The 14,260-nt window shown below is 50.5% G+C and overlaps 1 protein-coding gene across 1 annotated transcript in view; it reads right to left on the bottom strand.

Annotated features, from left to right (window-relative positions):
- LOC140388614 (protein transport protein Sec61 subunit alpha-like 1) overlaps positions 1 to 10,960 on the bottom strand; it is a 29,737-nt gene extending 18,777 nt beyond the window's left edge. The window contains exons 1-2 of the mRNA XM_072473057.1: positions 10,791 to 10,960; positions 3,258 to 3,325 (exon numbers count right to left, since the gene is read on the bottom strand). Of these exons, the coding sequence (XP_072329158.1) occupies positions 3,258 to 3,325; positions 10,791 to 10,797 (75 nt within the window). The 5' untranslated portion in view covers positions 10,798 to 10,960. The remainder of the gene's footprint in view (positions 1 to 3,257; positions 3,326 to 10,790) is intronic.
- Positions 10,961 to 14,260: the final 3,300 nt, after the last annotated feature.

The following is a 14,260-nucleotide window of genomic DNA, read 5'->3' as shown; positions in this document are numbered from 1 at the left end:
ACATTCTGCGTGGAGGTGTTTCCTAAATTCTCACACCAGCTCACTAAGATCTAATTCGGGGCCACATTTGTACATTTCTCGAACTCAATGGCCGATCAGCAAAATAATAAACTGAATTTCCGAAAACTTTAATATTTTAAGGAAAGAAACAATAGCTGAACAATTGTAAAGCAATGTTGTATCGACGAATTGAGTTTTTTTTAAAAAAGCAAGCAATAAAAATGACCAGATTGTTGGAGGGTCCGTGTATGTACGTGAGAGTGTGCACGAGGAAGTGAGTGAGAAACTAGACAGACTCACCTCCACCCTCAACTCAATCAGTCCCACTTATCGCTCCCACTCTCAAAACTTCAACCTTACTGGGCACATCACGGCGTTGCCCTGCCAAGACCACACACCCCGTGCTCCAGCCCTGCCATTGCTGTCCCCCCCACCTCGTGCTCCTGCCCCGCCATTGGCTCCCCGTGTCACGGCCCTGCCATTGGCTGTCTCCCCGCGCGACGGTCAAACATGCCTTCACCTCTCTCACCCACCAACCTTCAGCACAATGTTCCCTGCATCTCCAATCAGAGACTGTTTCTCTGCCTCATTTGCTGCTGATAGGATGATAGTGAGCCTATTAGCAACAAGCAGGGAAGAGAAACAGCATGTGATTGGAGGAGCAGCTTCCAGTCGAATCTTGCATTGAAATTCAACCAGATGGCAGGCACTTTGCAAACTGCACAGGGGAGGGCCCTCTGGCCATCCCTTAAAATAGTCTGATCGAACCAATCAATATTCTGAAAGCTTCACTCAAGCAACCTATTAAATCTTCTACAACCCAGGGCAGCCTAGTTTTTAACATTGGTATAGTTACACATCACCCAAGAAATGAAGACTGCAACCACCAGAATGTTAAATGGAGCATGCATCGTACTGAAATATCTCAAATATTGAATGGCACTTGCAAGGTAAACCTAAAAAAAACTAATTCAAGGCGAGTCAATGAAAACTCAAGTCACTGAAACAAAAGCAGGGAGACCTTGGGGGGGGCGGGGAGAGGAAAAAAACAAAACCTTTCAAATGCGTTAAACCCCAGAATAATCAACTAAATTAGCAGAGAAAGATGTTGGGGGATGTCACACTCCATTCAATTTGCTATCTAATGTCAGTTACAAAAATCATAAAAATGTCTTACAAATTAGACCAACAAGGTTCCTGCTCACAGGCATGTTACATGAAACTGTATTACATGTATCCACGTGTAATACAACATGAATAACATGCCACCATTCCCACTGCACAACCATTTTCCATTCTTACTTTGCAAGGTGTGCAACAGATAGAATTTTGGTTAGCTATACCACATATAGCTGGTTTAGCACAGGGCTAGGGGCTGGATTAGCACAGGGCTAAAGAGCTGGCTTTTAAACCAGACCAAGGCAGGCCAGCAGTACAGTTCAACTCCCGTACCAGCCTCCCCGAACAGGTGCCGGAATGTGGCGACTAGGGGCTTTTCACAGTAACTTCATTTGAAGCCTACTTGTGACAATAAGCAATTTTCATTTCAACTCGTCCATTCCTGGTAATAGTCCAGTAAACCTTCTCTGAACTGTTTCTAACACATTTGCATCTACCCTTAACTAAGGAGACCAATACTGTACACAATACTCCAGATGTGGTCTCACCAGTGCCGAGCACAACTGAAGTATAACTGTTGTAATCAATTCCCATCACAATTGATGATAACAGTCCAATAACTTTCCTAATTATTTGCTTTACCCTGTGTACTAGCCTTTTGTGATTCATGCACTAGGACACCCAGATCCCCCTGCATCTCAGAGCTCTGCAATCTCTTGCCATTTATATAATGAGCTTTTTTATTCTTCCTGTCAAAATGGACAATTTCACATTTTCCCTATTACAGTCCATTTGCCAGATTGGGTCGCTGTCTGTGCGGAGTCTGCACGTTCTTACTGTGCCGGAGTGTGTATCCTCCGAATGGTCTGATTTCCTCCCACAAGTCCCGGAAGACGTGCTTGTTAGGTGAATTGGACATTCTGAATTCTCCCTCAGCGTACCCGAACAGGCGCGGAATGTGGCGACTGGGGGATTTTCACAGTAACTTCATTGCAGTGTTAATGTAAGCCTACTTGTGACAATTATAAATATTATTATGAAGAACTCCAACAAATTGGTTAAACACAAAACCACGTAGACACTGCCTGATTGCAGGCCGAGTGCCCGGTTATAACATTTTTCACAATGGATTCTAACATATTCCCGATGACAGATATTAGGCTAACAGGCCTGTAGTTTCTTGCTTTGTCTCCCTGCCTTTTTAAATGAAGGAGTTACATTTGCTATCTTCCAATCTAATAGAACTTTCCCCGAATCTAGGAAATTTTGGAAAATTAAAACCAATGCATCAACTATCTGATTAGCCACACCTTTCAAGACAAGACTTAGGGTGAAGACCATCTGGGCCAGGGGATTTGTCAGCCCACAGACCCAACAATTTGCTCAATACCACTTCCCTAGTGATTGTGAATTTTCCTGAGTTTGTCCTTCCCATTCCTTGATTTACAGCTATTCGGTGATTAGGAACCCAGCACAGTATTCTTGTAGCTGCTGTCCAATTGCCATGCCATAGCATACAAGCTGCAATACAGTACTCAGCTCTGTTCCAAATGAAGTTAGGCACTGTAACAATTCTTCCAACGTGGAAGTAACCATATTTCAGACTATAGCATACACAGTTGTGACCAAGATCTTTTAAATGAGGCTCAAAATAGGAAGAGCGAACAAGACATGATTTTCAATGTTAGCCTGGCTTGCCTGTCTGAGTATGGATTGCACGTTATTGGAATTTAAAACGTAAGAATGAGGAGTCTCAAGAACTTGCAAGTGTTAATATACACAGGTTAATTGCACTCCCAAAGCACAAAGATAACAAGGCGCCTAAAAATAACACACCGACAGCCACATCCGCAGCATCTTAATCCCAATCTCCAGAGAGGAAATAGAGGTTGTGCTCCCAGTGGCATAGACTAGGTTAAATAACCTTGCACCTGGCTAATGAGACCTACAGTTTATAGAGCTATATATTCAGTACACTGGGTACTGTACCTGAAATTTCACATTGTGGCCGTACAATTTTAGATGCGCTGAAATACCTTCATACCAACACACCACTCACATATGCCATCGACCTTTCTGTAATGTAGCTTTTAGGAAAGAAAGAAATTGCAGATTACGAAAATGGACAACAAATTTACCTTTCTCTCTGGTTTTTGGATTTCTGGTAACACCGCACAGAATGGTTTGATAACTTCAAGGAATTTTACTGGAAAGCAAGGAAAGCACAATTAATTATAAAAATACAACAAAAATCAAACATGCAGTACCACAGTAAAATATTTATGACATTGTCAGGGAATGGGTGGTGTCAGTTAATCAAAATGCCAGTTAATGGACAGTTCCATTTACTTGTAACAAGCATTCAGGAAGAACAGTATGCTTTTTGCTTTTACTATTTAACAAAATATCAAAAACATAAAGTATAAAATAACGCAGTATACCAGTATGGTTTCCAGATAACTTCTTAATTGCTTCCAGTTGGTAAAGTAATGAATCACATTAGGGGGAATCGGAAATCCAAGAATTCGGGAGCAGAGAATTCCGGTTGCTTAGAGTGCCGGATAACACAGTTTACTGAAATCCTCAGGTCTGGCCAGGTTAGGCATCAGCAGAAACTCTTCAGCGATCCACTGTCAACCAGTTTTAATTCTGAGTTCTTCGATTCCCCACCAAATTAACTTCTGAAAAAACAAACCTGACTTTGGGACCTCAGCGCCGTGAGGCAGCACTGCTAACCACTGCGCCACCATGCCGCCCTAATTCATATTTTAATACATTGATCAAACCTGCTTCTCACCACCCTCTCAGAAAGTCTCTTGCAGACTCCAACCATCCTCTGGGTGAAAACATTTTCCCTCACATCCCATCTACTGCTTTTGCCCATTATTTTGAATCCGTGTCCTTTAGTTTTTGGATGTTCCCTATCAGACTATCAGCATTGACAATGTGACACTGGAGGTTGTTGATAGCTTCACACATCTAGACTCTGCTATCACCAGCAATCTGACACTTGATACTGAAATCAAGCATCACAAAAGCTGCAGCTCTTATGTCCTGATTGAGGACACCAAACTGTGCATCTACTAAGCATGTGTCCTCAGTTCACTCTACAGAGCTGAGACCTGGACAACAAACATATACCAGGGAGAAGAGCTGAACAGTTCCCATGCTCATCTGTCTCAGCATCTCTTGGCAGAACAAGGTGACCAACGAATCCCTGGAGCGTGCTAATTCCGCAAGCATACAGTATGTCAAAAACATCTGCACTGCCTACGTTGATTGGACGGATGGTGGTCGTATACCCAAAGACCTTCTGTGCGGTCAACTGGCCATGGCCTTATGGGAGTCTTTACCACCGCAACAAGGACACCTGCAAATAAGATATGAAGATGGTGGACAGTTGCTGACCTCTGGAGGCAGCCTGTTTGGGAGTGCGATCAGAAATGGAAAGCTCAGCTAGATGAGAATCGAGTCCAGGGAATCATGCAAAAACCATCACTGTGTGAGACGGAAGGCTGCCACCAAGCACGTTCAGCAAGCTGGGTCCATGTTCTTCAGAAAAGCACAGACGTTGGATTTAAGTTTTTTTTTTAAATTTAGAGTACCCAAATCATTTTTCCAATTAAGGGGCAATTTAGCGTGGCCAATCCACCTACCCTGCACATAGAACATAGTGCAGGAGGCCATTCGGCCCATCAAGTCTGCACCGACCCACCCAAGCCCCCACCTCCACCCCATCCCTGCAACCCAACAACCCCTCCTAACCTTTTTGGTCATCTTTGGGTTGTGGGGGCAAAACCCACGCAAACACAGGGAGAATGTGCAAACTCCATACAGACAGTGACCCAGAGCCAGGATCGAACCTGGGACCTCGGAGCTGTGAGGCAGCAATGCTAACCACTGTGCCACCGTGCTGCCCTGACATTGGGTGCAAGTTAATGGATTTTATGAAATAAGGAAAGGACTAGATTGTGTTGTTGCAGGTCAGTTATTTCAACTAAATAGGTTCAGAATGACATAGGGGCCATACTTGTGGATTATTTAAAAGCACAATTAGGTTGGATACTAGCTAGTTCTGTAATCAAATATTAGTGGATCGGTCGAACAGCCTGATTTTCCTTCAAATTACTTCTTTTTGGCAGAGGTGGAGATGATCACATACAAGAAATAGATATCCCGTTACAGAAATCAGTGTCACTGAGAATGCCTGGATTAAGATTGATGGCCTAAAGAGACTGGAGGAGCATTCTGCAGTCTGGGTGAAGGAGCACAAGATATTAAGATGGAAAAAAGGCATCAAAATTCCTTAGAGCACCCATAACTGGCTGCCCTCCATCTTTGCATGAGCTCAAATTCATACAGATGACAAGAAAGACATGTTCCACCCAGAAAATGTGGCCTGTAAACTCAAAGACGCCGTAAACTGTTGAACGGAGTCACATTGTCCCTGTGAGGCAACACCTTGTTCAATCAAGAGGGAGCATTACACTGGATTCAACACATCTCACTTTATGTGAGGGTACATTTGCATTTGCACAGAAATCTTGAGATATTCCTGGGCGGCACGGTGGTTAGCACTGTTGCTTCACAGCGCCAGGGACCCAGGTTTGATTCCCGGCCTGGGTCACTGTCTGTGCGGAGTCTGCACATTCTCACCGTGTCTGCCTGGGTTTCCTCCAGGTGCTCCGGTTTCCTCCCACAGTCCAAAGATGTGCAGGTTAGGTGGATTGGCCATGTGAAATTGCCTCTCAAGTGCCCAACGGTTAGGTGGGGTTGCTGGGTTACGGGGATAGGGTGGAGCTGTGGGGCTAAGTAGAGTGCAGACTCGATGGGCCGAATGGCCTCCTTTTGCACTGTAAATTCTATGAATGGCATCCAGGCAGTGTGGGCCTTCAAGTCAGAGGTTCGCCTGAAAAAGCTACCGAAAATGATTGAAAGTGCAGATTTTTATGTTTTATTGGGCGAGGACACAATCCTCTTGATGCTACCAATGGCACTATAAACTACCTGCAAATGCTATTCCCAGATACAAAATAATGGATCCTCTACCCACCAGTGTAGTTGGAAGGGACAGCTCTGATGTGTCAGACTGTGTCACGCCATTGTGCACTGCTCAAAATACAGGGTGCACTAGGCAGACCTTTCAGTAAGATAATACAATTAGTGAAAGAGTTAATTAGTTAAAGAGTTATCAAACCCGATTATTCTTTTATTCAAGCTGTAAACCTGGTAAATTTCAATATCCATCAATTTATCAAAGAGAAAACAAATTGCAAATGTCTAACGAACAAATTGTAAATTCCTAAATGACCCTATGGACTGACCTGATTAATACATCCTGTAAGCTTGTGTCTATGTATTTACATCATGTACCTTGTGTTGCCCTTTTACGAATTTTCTTTTCATGTACTAAATGATCTGTTTGAGATGTACGCAGAAACATTTTCACTGTACCTCGGTACATGAGACAATAAACAAATTCAATCCAAATGCATGTTACCTCAATAAAATGATGAATATACTGGGTCCTATAGGACAGTTTAAGAGGTTGAATTATTTTCCCATATACATTTAAGAGCACATTCATTAGTGAGCCCTTTGGAAGTTTAAACAAATGACTCATTGCCAGCTCTCTACAAGGCAAAAATGGCTACCCCACTCTCCTGCCCGTTTCCCCATAGCTCTGAAAATTATTTTCTTCACATAATTATCCAATTCTCTTTGAAAGCCATGATTGAATCTGCTTCCACCACGCTCCTGGACAGTGCATTCCAGATCCTAACCAGTCACGGCTTAAAAGAAGTTGTCACCCTGTCTCGGGTTCTTTTGCCAATCATCTTAAATCAGTTTCCTCTGCTTCTCGAACGTTCCGCCAATGGGAACAGTTTTCCCCATCTACTTTGTCCACATTTCGCATGATTGTCATCACCTCCATCAAATCCCCTCTCAATCCCAACTTCCCTAAAGAGAACAACCCCGCTTTGCCATGTAACGGATGTCTCACCCTCAGAGCCACACTATTTTTTTGACCCTCTTCAATCCCTTCACTTGTAAAGTGTAGTTCTCAGGATGGAGACAACACTCAAGAGGAGGCCGGACCAGTGTTTTCATAAAGGTCTGCTTGGAATTATTTATTTAACCATATGACTGCCTATCATTGTTATGCAATGCACTTTTAAGTTGTTTCAAGAAATAAAATAAAGTTCAAGAAATTCATTATATTTCTCTTCTTTGCACCATGGACACCCTGCACAATGGTTCACAACACTGCACTTTAACTACTCCATTAGGCAAACACTGACAGTTTCACGAAGATATCATTGATGGACTAAAAATGAATGTCAATAGGTATCAGCCTATTGATACCTCTGTCAGAACACCACAAAACCTTGAACAAAGCTGGCATACACCTCAGTGCTGCACTGTCGAAGATGCATCAAAGCACCATTCTGAAGAGTAGCTGGTGTCCTGACTAATCTTTATCCCTCGACCAACTCAGGATTGGATTTGCAGAAGAGACAGGAGAGGTTGGCGTCGCATTAACTGAGGAGTCAGTTACCTCAGTATGGAGGGACGATATCTTGGAAGAGTCTTCAAATGAGACTTTGTGGGTAGAAATTTGAAATAAAAAGGGGGGCAGTCACATTGCTGGGAGTGTATTTATAGGTCTCAAAATGTCAGTGGGCAATAGAGGAGCAGATATGCAGACAATTCACTGAGGTGTGTAAAATAATAATGAGGTAATTATATTACGGGTTTTCAACTTCCCCAACATTAATTGGGAAAGTCAGTGTAAAGAGTTCAGAGGTGGCGAATTTCCTGAAATGTATTCAGGAGTTTTTTATGTCCATATGTAGAAGGATAGCGCAGTGCTGGATCTAATTCTGGGGAACGATGTACGTTTGTTGTGGAAAAGGAAAAAGATGTTCTGCAAAAAACTGATTTGGATTGTGTGTGTGTGTGGGGTTGGGGGGGGGGTTAGATTTAATAGAAAAGGCAAGATCTGGACAACAATCTGGGCTTCAAAACAGAAATGATTGCGAGAGTACAAGCCCTGTTTAGGATGAAATGTAGGAGCTGCAAGCCCAGAGAACCCTAGATGTCTAAGAATGTTTAGGCTGGATAAGAAAGACCGAGGCTTTTAGCAGGTACAAAGGGCCCAAATCAGCAGAGGTCTTAGTGGAGTATAGAAAGTACAGGAGGAACTTAAGAAAGCAATTAGGAGAGCAAGTGCACATCTGTCTTCACTCAGGAGGATGGTTTTTCAACATTTGACATGAGGAGTGAGGGAGTATTGGAGGTTTTGGCAGGCTTAAAAATTAATAAATTTCCAGGCCAGATGAGCTGTACCCTAGGCTGCTTACCCAAATTTTTAATTCCTCTCTGGCCGCATTGGAGGTGCCAGAGGATTGGAGGACAGCTAATGTCAATCCACTTTTCAAGAAGGGTGGCAGAGATAAACCAGGGAATTTAAGGTTTAGAGGAGATGTACAAGGCAAGTTTTTTTTTTTTTAAAACACAGAGGGTAGTGGGTGCCCGGAACTCGCTGCCGGAAGCAGGGACGATAGTGACGTTTAAGGGACATGTTGACAAATACATGAATAGGATGGGAATAGAGGGATACAGACCCCGGAAGTGCCGGAGATTTTAGTTTAGACGGGCAGCGTGGTCAGCACAGGTTTGGAGGGCCGAAGGACCTGTGCTGTACATTTCTTTGTACAGAACAATAAGTCTCACATCAGTGGAAGGAAAACTACTGGGAGAAAATTCTGAAAGAGAAAATTAATCTCCACTTGGAGAGGCCAGGTTTGATCAGGGATAGTCAGCATGACTTTGTCAGAGGGAGGTCAGTGTGTGTAGATCAGCGTAGTGCGGCTGATGTAATTTTATACGGATTTCAGCAAAGCCTCTAACAAGGTCCCGCACGAGAGACTGATAAAGAAGGTAAAAGCACATGGGATCCAAGGGAAGATGGCAAGGATCCAAAACTGGCTTAGTGATAAGGTGATGTGGAGATGCCGGCGTTGGACTGGGGCGAGCACAGTAAGTCTTACAACACCTTGTAAGACTTTAGTGCTAAGGGACAGAGGATGGTGGTAGAAGGCTGTTCGTCTGGCTGGAGCTTGGTGTCTAGTGGAACACCACAGGGAACTGTGCTGTGTCCCTTATTGTCAATGATAAAATAGCTTTTCACCCACAGCGTGATGGGAGTGGAAGGCACTGCATGGGAGGGTAGTAGAGGCTGGAAACCTCACAACCTTTAAAAAGCACTTGAAATGTCATAACAGTCAAGGCTATGCGCCAAGTGCTGGAAAGTGAGATTATTATAGATTTGTCGGTGCAGACTCGATGAGCCGAAGGGCCTCTTCTGTACTGTATCACTGCATAACATCAGACGGTCGTGGGAACGGGGAGGGAAGCCAACACAAGTGATTCCGTATTGATAGTGCGGTCCCTATTCGGTTGGAGCCGACGGACTGTCTGCCCAGGACAAAAGATCCCGCAGCCATATTCAGGTGGGTTCTTCCTGTTGTCAATACTTAGCGCCAACCAACGTCACCAAAGCAGATTATCTGGTCCTTATCACATTCGCGGGGGACTGCTGCCTTTTGATTGTCTGCCACGTTTCCGACCTTATAAAAGCGACTGCACTTCGAAAGGTATTTCGCTGGCTGCAACAAGCTTTGGGAACGTCCGGCGAGGTCAATCAAGGCGCCACGGGGGTTGGAAACCTTTCTTTTAACACAGGCAGAGGACTGACCTTATCCTTATTGTGATAGATGCAGCGTTATGGGCTGCGGTGCCCATACTCTCCTCTCTCTCACCACACCCCACAACACCAGAACCATTACAGAACAGGGGCTGGTTTAGCTCACTGGGTTAAATCGCTGGCTTTTAAAGCAGACCAAGGCAGGCCAGCAGCACGGTCCGATTCCCGTACCAGCCTCCCCGAACAGGCGCCGGAATGTGGCGACTAGGGGGATTTTCACAGTAACTTCATTAAAGCCTACTCGCGACAATAAGCGATTTTCATTTCATTAAGCCAATTCTAATTGGGCGGCACCAAGTAGCCCAACTGCAGACGATTCAGGCATCAAAACAAGAAGCCCCCAGCGACACAACTGGGAAGAGTTGCGGGAGGAATCATGACGAGCTGGTTCGAATCCTGGCATTCCTGCCCCGTGATGTCAATGGGGGTTTCAATGGGAATTGGGGGGTAATCTTGAGGAGATTAATTGGAGAGGGGGTGAACCCCAGTGAGGGTGCAGATGAGGGAGAGGGGGGCTTGACTGCTGCACTCAGGCAGCAATATAAAGGGCGACGTGGCACTGGGAGCCCCACAGCCAGCGGCCCTGGGCAGGGGAGGGAGGTGGCGGCCGGGCTGGGGGAGGCTTGCCGGGCTGAAGGGCGAGTCTCGAGCTTTTAAACTGAACATTAACGGCATTTACCCCTCCGGGGAAAGGAGGGTGCTCGCTCGCCCCCCCCTCTTCAAATCCACCCTCGCACTGATAACACCCGGCCTCACATCAGACCGGAGCACCAGCCCTGCTCTCTCCCCTCCCCCGAGGCAAGGACGCCGAAACCCGGCTACAAAAATCACGCGAGGCCCAGGCTTGGCCGAGGCCTCCGGAAGGTGAAGCGGTCGGTTTGTTGCCTCCGCGGTGACTTACTGCCCATGTTGGCGGCTCTCTGTGTGTGTGTCCGGTTGCTGGGTTGGGGAAGGCAGTGGGCCGCCCTTCACTCGGTGTCGGAGCGGCTGGAAAGACACGTCAGCTCCCGGCAGCGACAGCAGGGAGCGATGGTCAACCAATCGCAACTGCGCCCGGGTACCACCTGACCCGCCAGGGCGACGGTCAGCCAATCATCGCCCGCTCCCGGGTACCACTTGACCTTCCAGGGCGACGATGAGCCAATCACAGCCGCGCCCGGGTACCACCTGACCCTCCAGGGCGACGGTCGGCCAATCATCGCCCGCACCCGATACCACCTGACCTCGCTGTTGGTCGCCGAGTTCTAACCAATCACAGCCCGCGAACGGATACCACATGACCGCCGTCCGCCTGGCCCTCCCCCGCCGCCATCCCCCCCCGCCGATTCGGCGAAGGCAAATTGACGGAAATACAGGAACGGGCCACGTGATCAGCGCTCCACACTCGCCTTTGACGGAAACAGCCGAGGTGACTGACGTCATCTGGTGACCTTGACGGAAAAGCCCGAAGTAGCAGCGCCGCTGTTATCGCCTGCGATGTGTTGCATTGAATGATATAAAATTTACAACACACAAAGAGGCCATTCAGCCCAACCAGGCTCTGCTGGTTGTATTCACCAACTACATCTCAGCCTTTCTTTTGTGAGGGCCATGATGAATTCAGCATGAGTTTGTAGAACAGAAAGAAAACTTTATTTACAATTACATACATATATATCTACATATATATCTACATATATATCTACATATATATCTACATGTATCCAACAGCAGCAGTAACTCCCCTGCTGCTCACTCCTCTCTACCCCAGTGTTCTTCAAACTTTTTTTCCGGGGACCCATTTTTACCAACCGGCCAACCTTCGGGACCCAACCCCGGCCGACCTTCGGGACCCAACCCGGCCGACCTTCGCGATCCACGCTGGCCGACCTTCGGGACCCAACCCGGCCGACCTTCGCGACCCAACCCGGCCGACCTTCGGGACCCAACCCGGCCGACCTTCGGGACCCACGCCGGCCGACCTTCATGACCCAACCCGGCCGACCTTCGGGACCCAACCCGGCCGACCTTCGGGACCCAACCCGGCCGACCTTCGGGACCCACGCCGGCCGACCTTCGGGACCCAACCCGGCCGACCTTCGGGACCCAACCCGGCCGACCTTCGGGACCCAACCCGGCCGACCTTCGGGACCCAACCCGGCCGACCTTCGGGACCCAACCCGGCCGACCTTCGGGACCCACGCCGGCCGACCTTCGTGACCCAACCCGGCCGACCTTCGGGACCCAACCCGGCCGACCTTCGGGACCCAACCCGGCCGACCTTCGGGACCCAACCCGGCCGACCTTCGGGACCCAACCCAGCCGACCTTCGCGACCCAACCCGGCCGACCTTCGCGACCCAACCCAGCCGACCTTCGCGACCCAACCCAGCCGACCTTCGCGACCCACGCCGGCCGACCTTCGCGACCCAACCCGGCCGACCTTCGCGACCCAACCCGGCCGACCTTCGCGACCCAACCCGGCCGACCTTCGGGACCCAACCCGGCCGACCTTCGGGACCCAACCCGGCCGACCTTCAGGACCCAACCCGGCCGACCTTCGGGACCCAACCCAGCCGACCTTCGCGACCCACGCCGGCCGACCTTCGCGACCCAACCCGGCCGACCTTCGGGACCCAACCCAGCCGACCTTCGCGACCCAACACGGCCGACCTTCGCGACCCAACCCGGCCGACCTTCAGGACCCAACCCGGCCGACCTTCAGGACCCAACCCGGCCGACCTTCAGGACCCAACCCGGCCGACCTTCGGGACCCAACCCGGCCGACCTTCAGGACCCAACCCGGCCGACCTTCGGGACCCAACCCGGCCGACCTTCAGGACCCAACCCGGCCGACCTTCGGGACCCAACACGGCCGACCTTCGGGACCCAACACGGCCGACCTTCGGGACCCAACCCGGCCGACCTTCGCGACCCAACCCGGCCGACCTTCGCGACCCAACACGGCCGACCTTCGGGACCCAACACGGCCGACCTTCGGGACCCAACCCGGCCGACCTTCGCGACCCAACCCGGCCGACCTTCGCGACCCAACACGGCCGACCTTCGGGACCCAACACGGCCGACCTTCGGGACCCAACCCGGCCGACCTTCAGGACCCAACCCGGCCGACCTTCGGGACCCAACCCGGCCGACCTTCAGGACCCAACCCGGCCGACCTTCGGGACCCAACCCGGCCGACCTTCAGGACCCAACCCGGCCGACCTTCGGGACCCAACACGGCCGACCTTCGGGACCCAACACGGCCGACCTTCGGGACCCAACCCGGCCGACCTTCGCGACCCAACCCGGCCGACCTTCGCGACCCAACACGGCCGACCTTCGGGACCCAACACGGCCGACCTTCGGGACCCAACCCGGCCGACCTTCGCGACCCAACCCGGCCGACCTTCGCGACCCAACACGGCCGACCTTCGGGACCCAACACGGCCGACCTTCGGGACCCAACCCGGCCGACCTTCGCGACCTAAACCCGGCCGACCTTCGGGACCCAACCCGGCCGACCTTCGCGACCCAACCCGGCCGACCTTCGGGACCCAACCCGGCCGACCTTCGGGACCCAACCCGGCCGACCTTCGGGACCCAACCCAGCCGACCTTCGCGACCCAACCCGGCCGACCTTCGGGACCCAACCCAGCCGACCTTCGGGACCCAACCCGGCCGACCTTCAGGACCCAACCCGGCCGACCTTCAGGACCCAACCCGGCCGACCTTCGGGACCCAACTCGGCCGACCTTCGGGACCCAACCCAGCCGACCTTCGGGACCCAACCCGGCCGACCTTCGGGACCCAACCCAGCCGACCTTCGCGACCCAACCCGGCCGACCTTCGGGACCCAACCCCGCCGACCTACGGGACCCAACCCGGCTGACCTTCAGGACCCAACCCGGCCGACCTTCAGGACCCAACCCGGCCGACCTTCGGGACCCAACCCGGCCGACCTTCGGGACCCAACCCGGCCGACCTTCGGGACCCAACCCGGCCGACCTTCAGGACCCAACCCGGCCGACCTTCTGGACCCAACCCAGCCGACCTTCGGGACCCAACCCGGCCGACCTTCGGGACCCAACCCGGCCGACCTTCGGGACCCAACCCGGCCGACCTTCAGGACCCAACCCGGCCGACCTTCGGGACACAACCCGGCCGACCTTCGGGACCCAACCCGGCCGACCTTCGGGACCCAACCCGACCGACCTTCAGGACCCAACCCGGCCGACCTTCAGGACCCAACCCGGCCGACCTTCAGGACCCACCCCGGCCGACCTTTGGGACCCAACCCAGCCGACCTTCGGGACCCAACCCGGCCGACCTTCGGGACCCAACCCGGCCGACCTTCGGGACCCAACCCAGCCGACCTTCGGGACCCAACCCG

Source organism: Scyliorhinus torazame, chromosome 13 (assembly GCF_047496885.1).
Source record: "Scyliorhinus torazame isolate Kashiwa2021f chromosome 13, sScyTor2.1, whole genome shotgun sequence".
Classification (NCBI taxonomy): domain Eukaryota; kingdom Metazoa; phylum Chordata; class Chondrichthyes; order Carcharhiniformes; family Scyliorhinidae; genus Scyliorhinus; species Scyliorhinus torazame.
The sequence above is the reverse complement of the archived record's forward strand: the minus strand, read 5'-3'. Positions and strand labels throughout refer to the sequence as shown.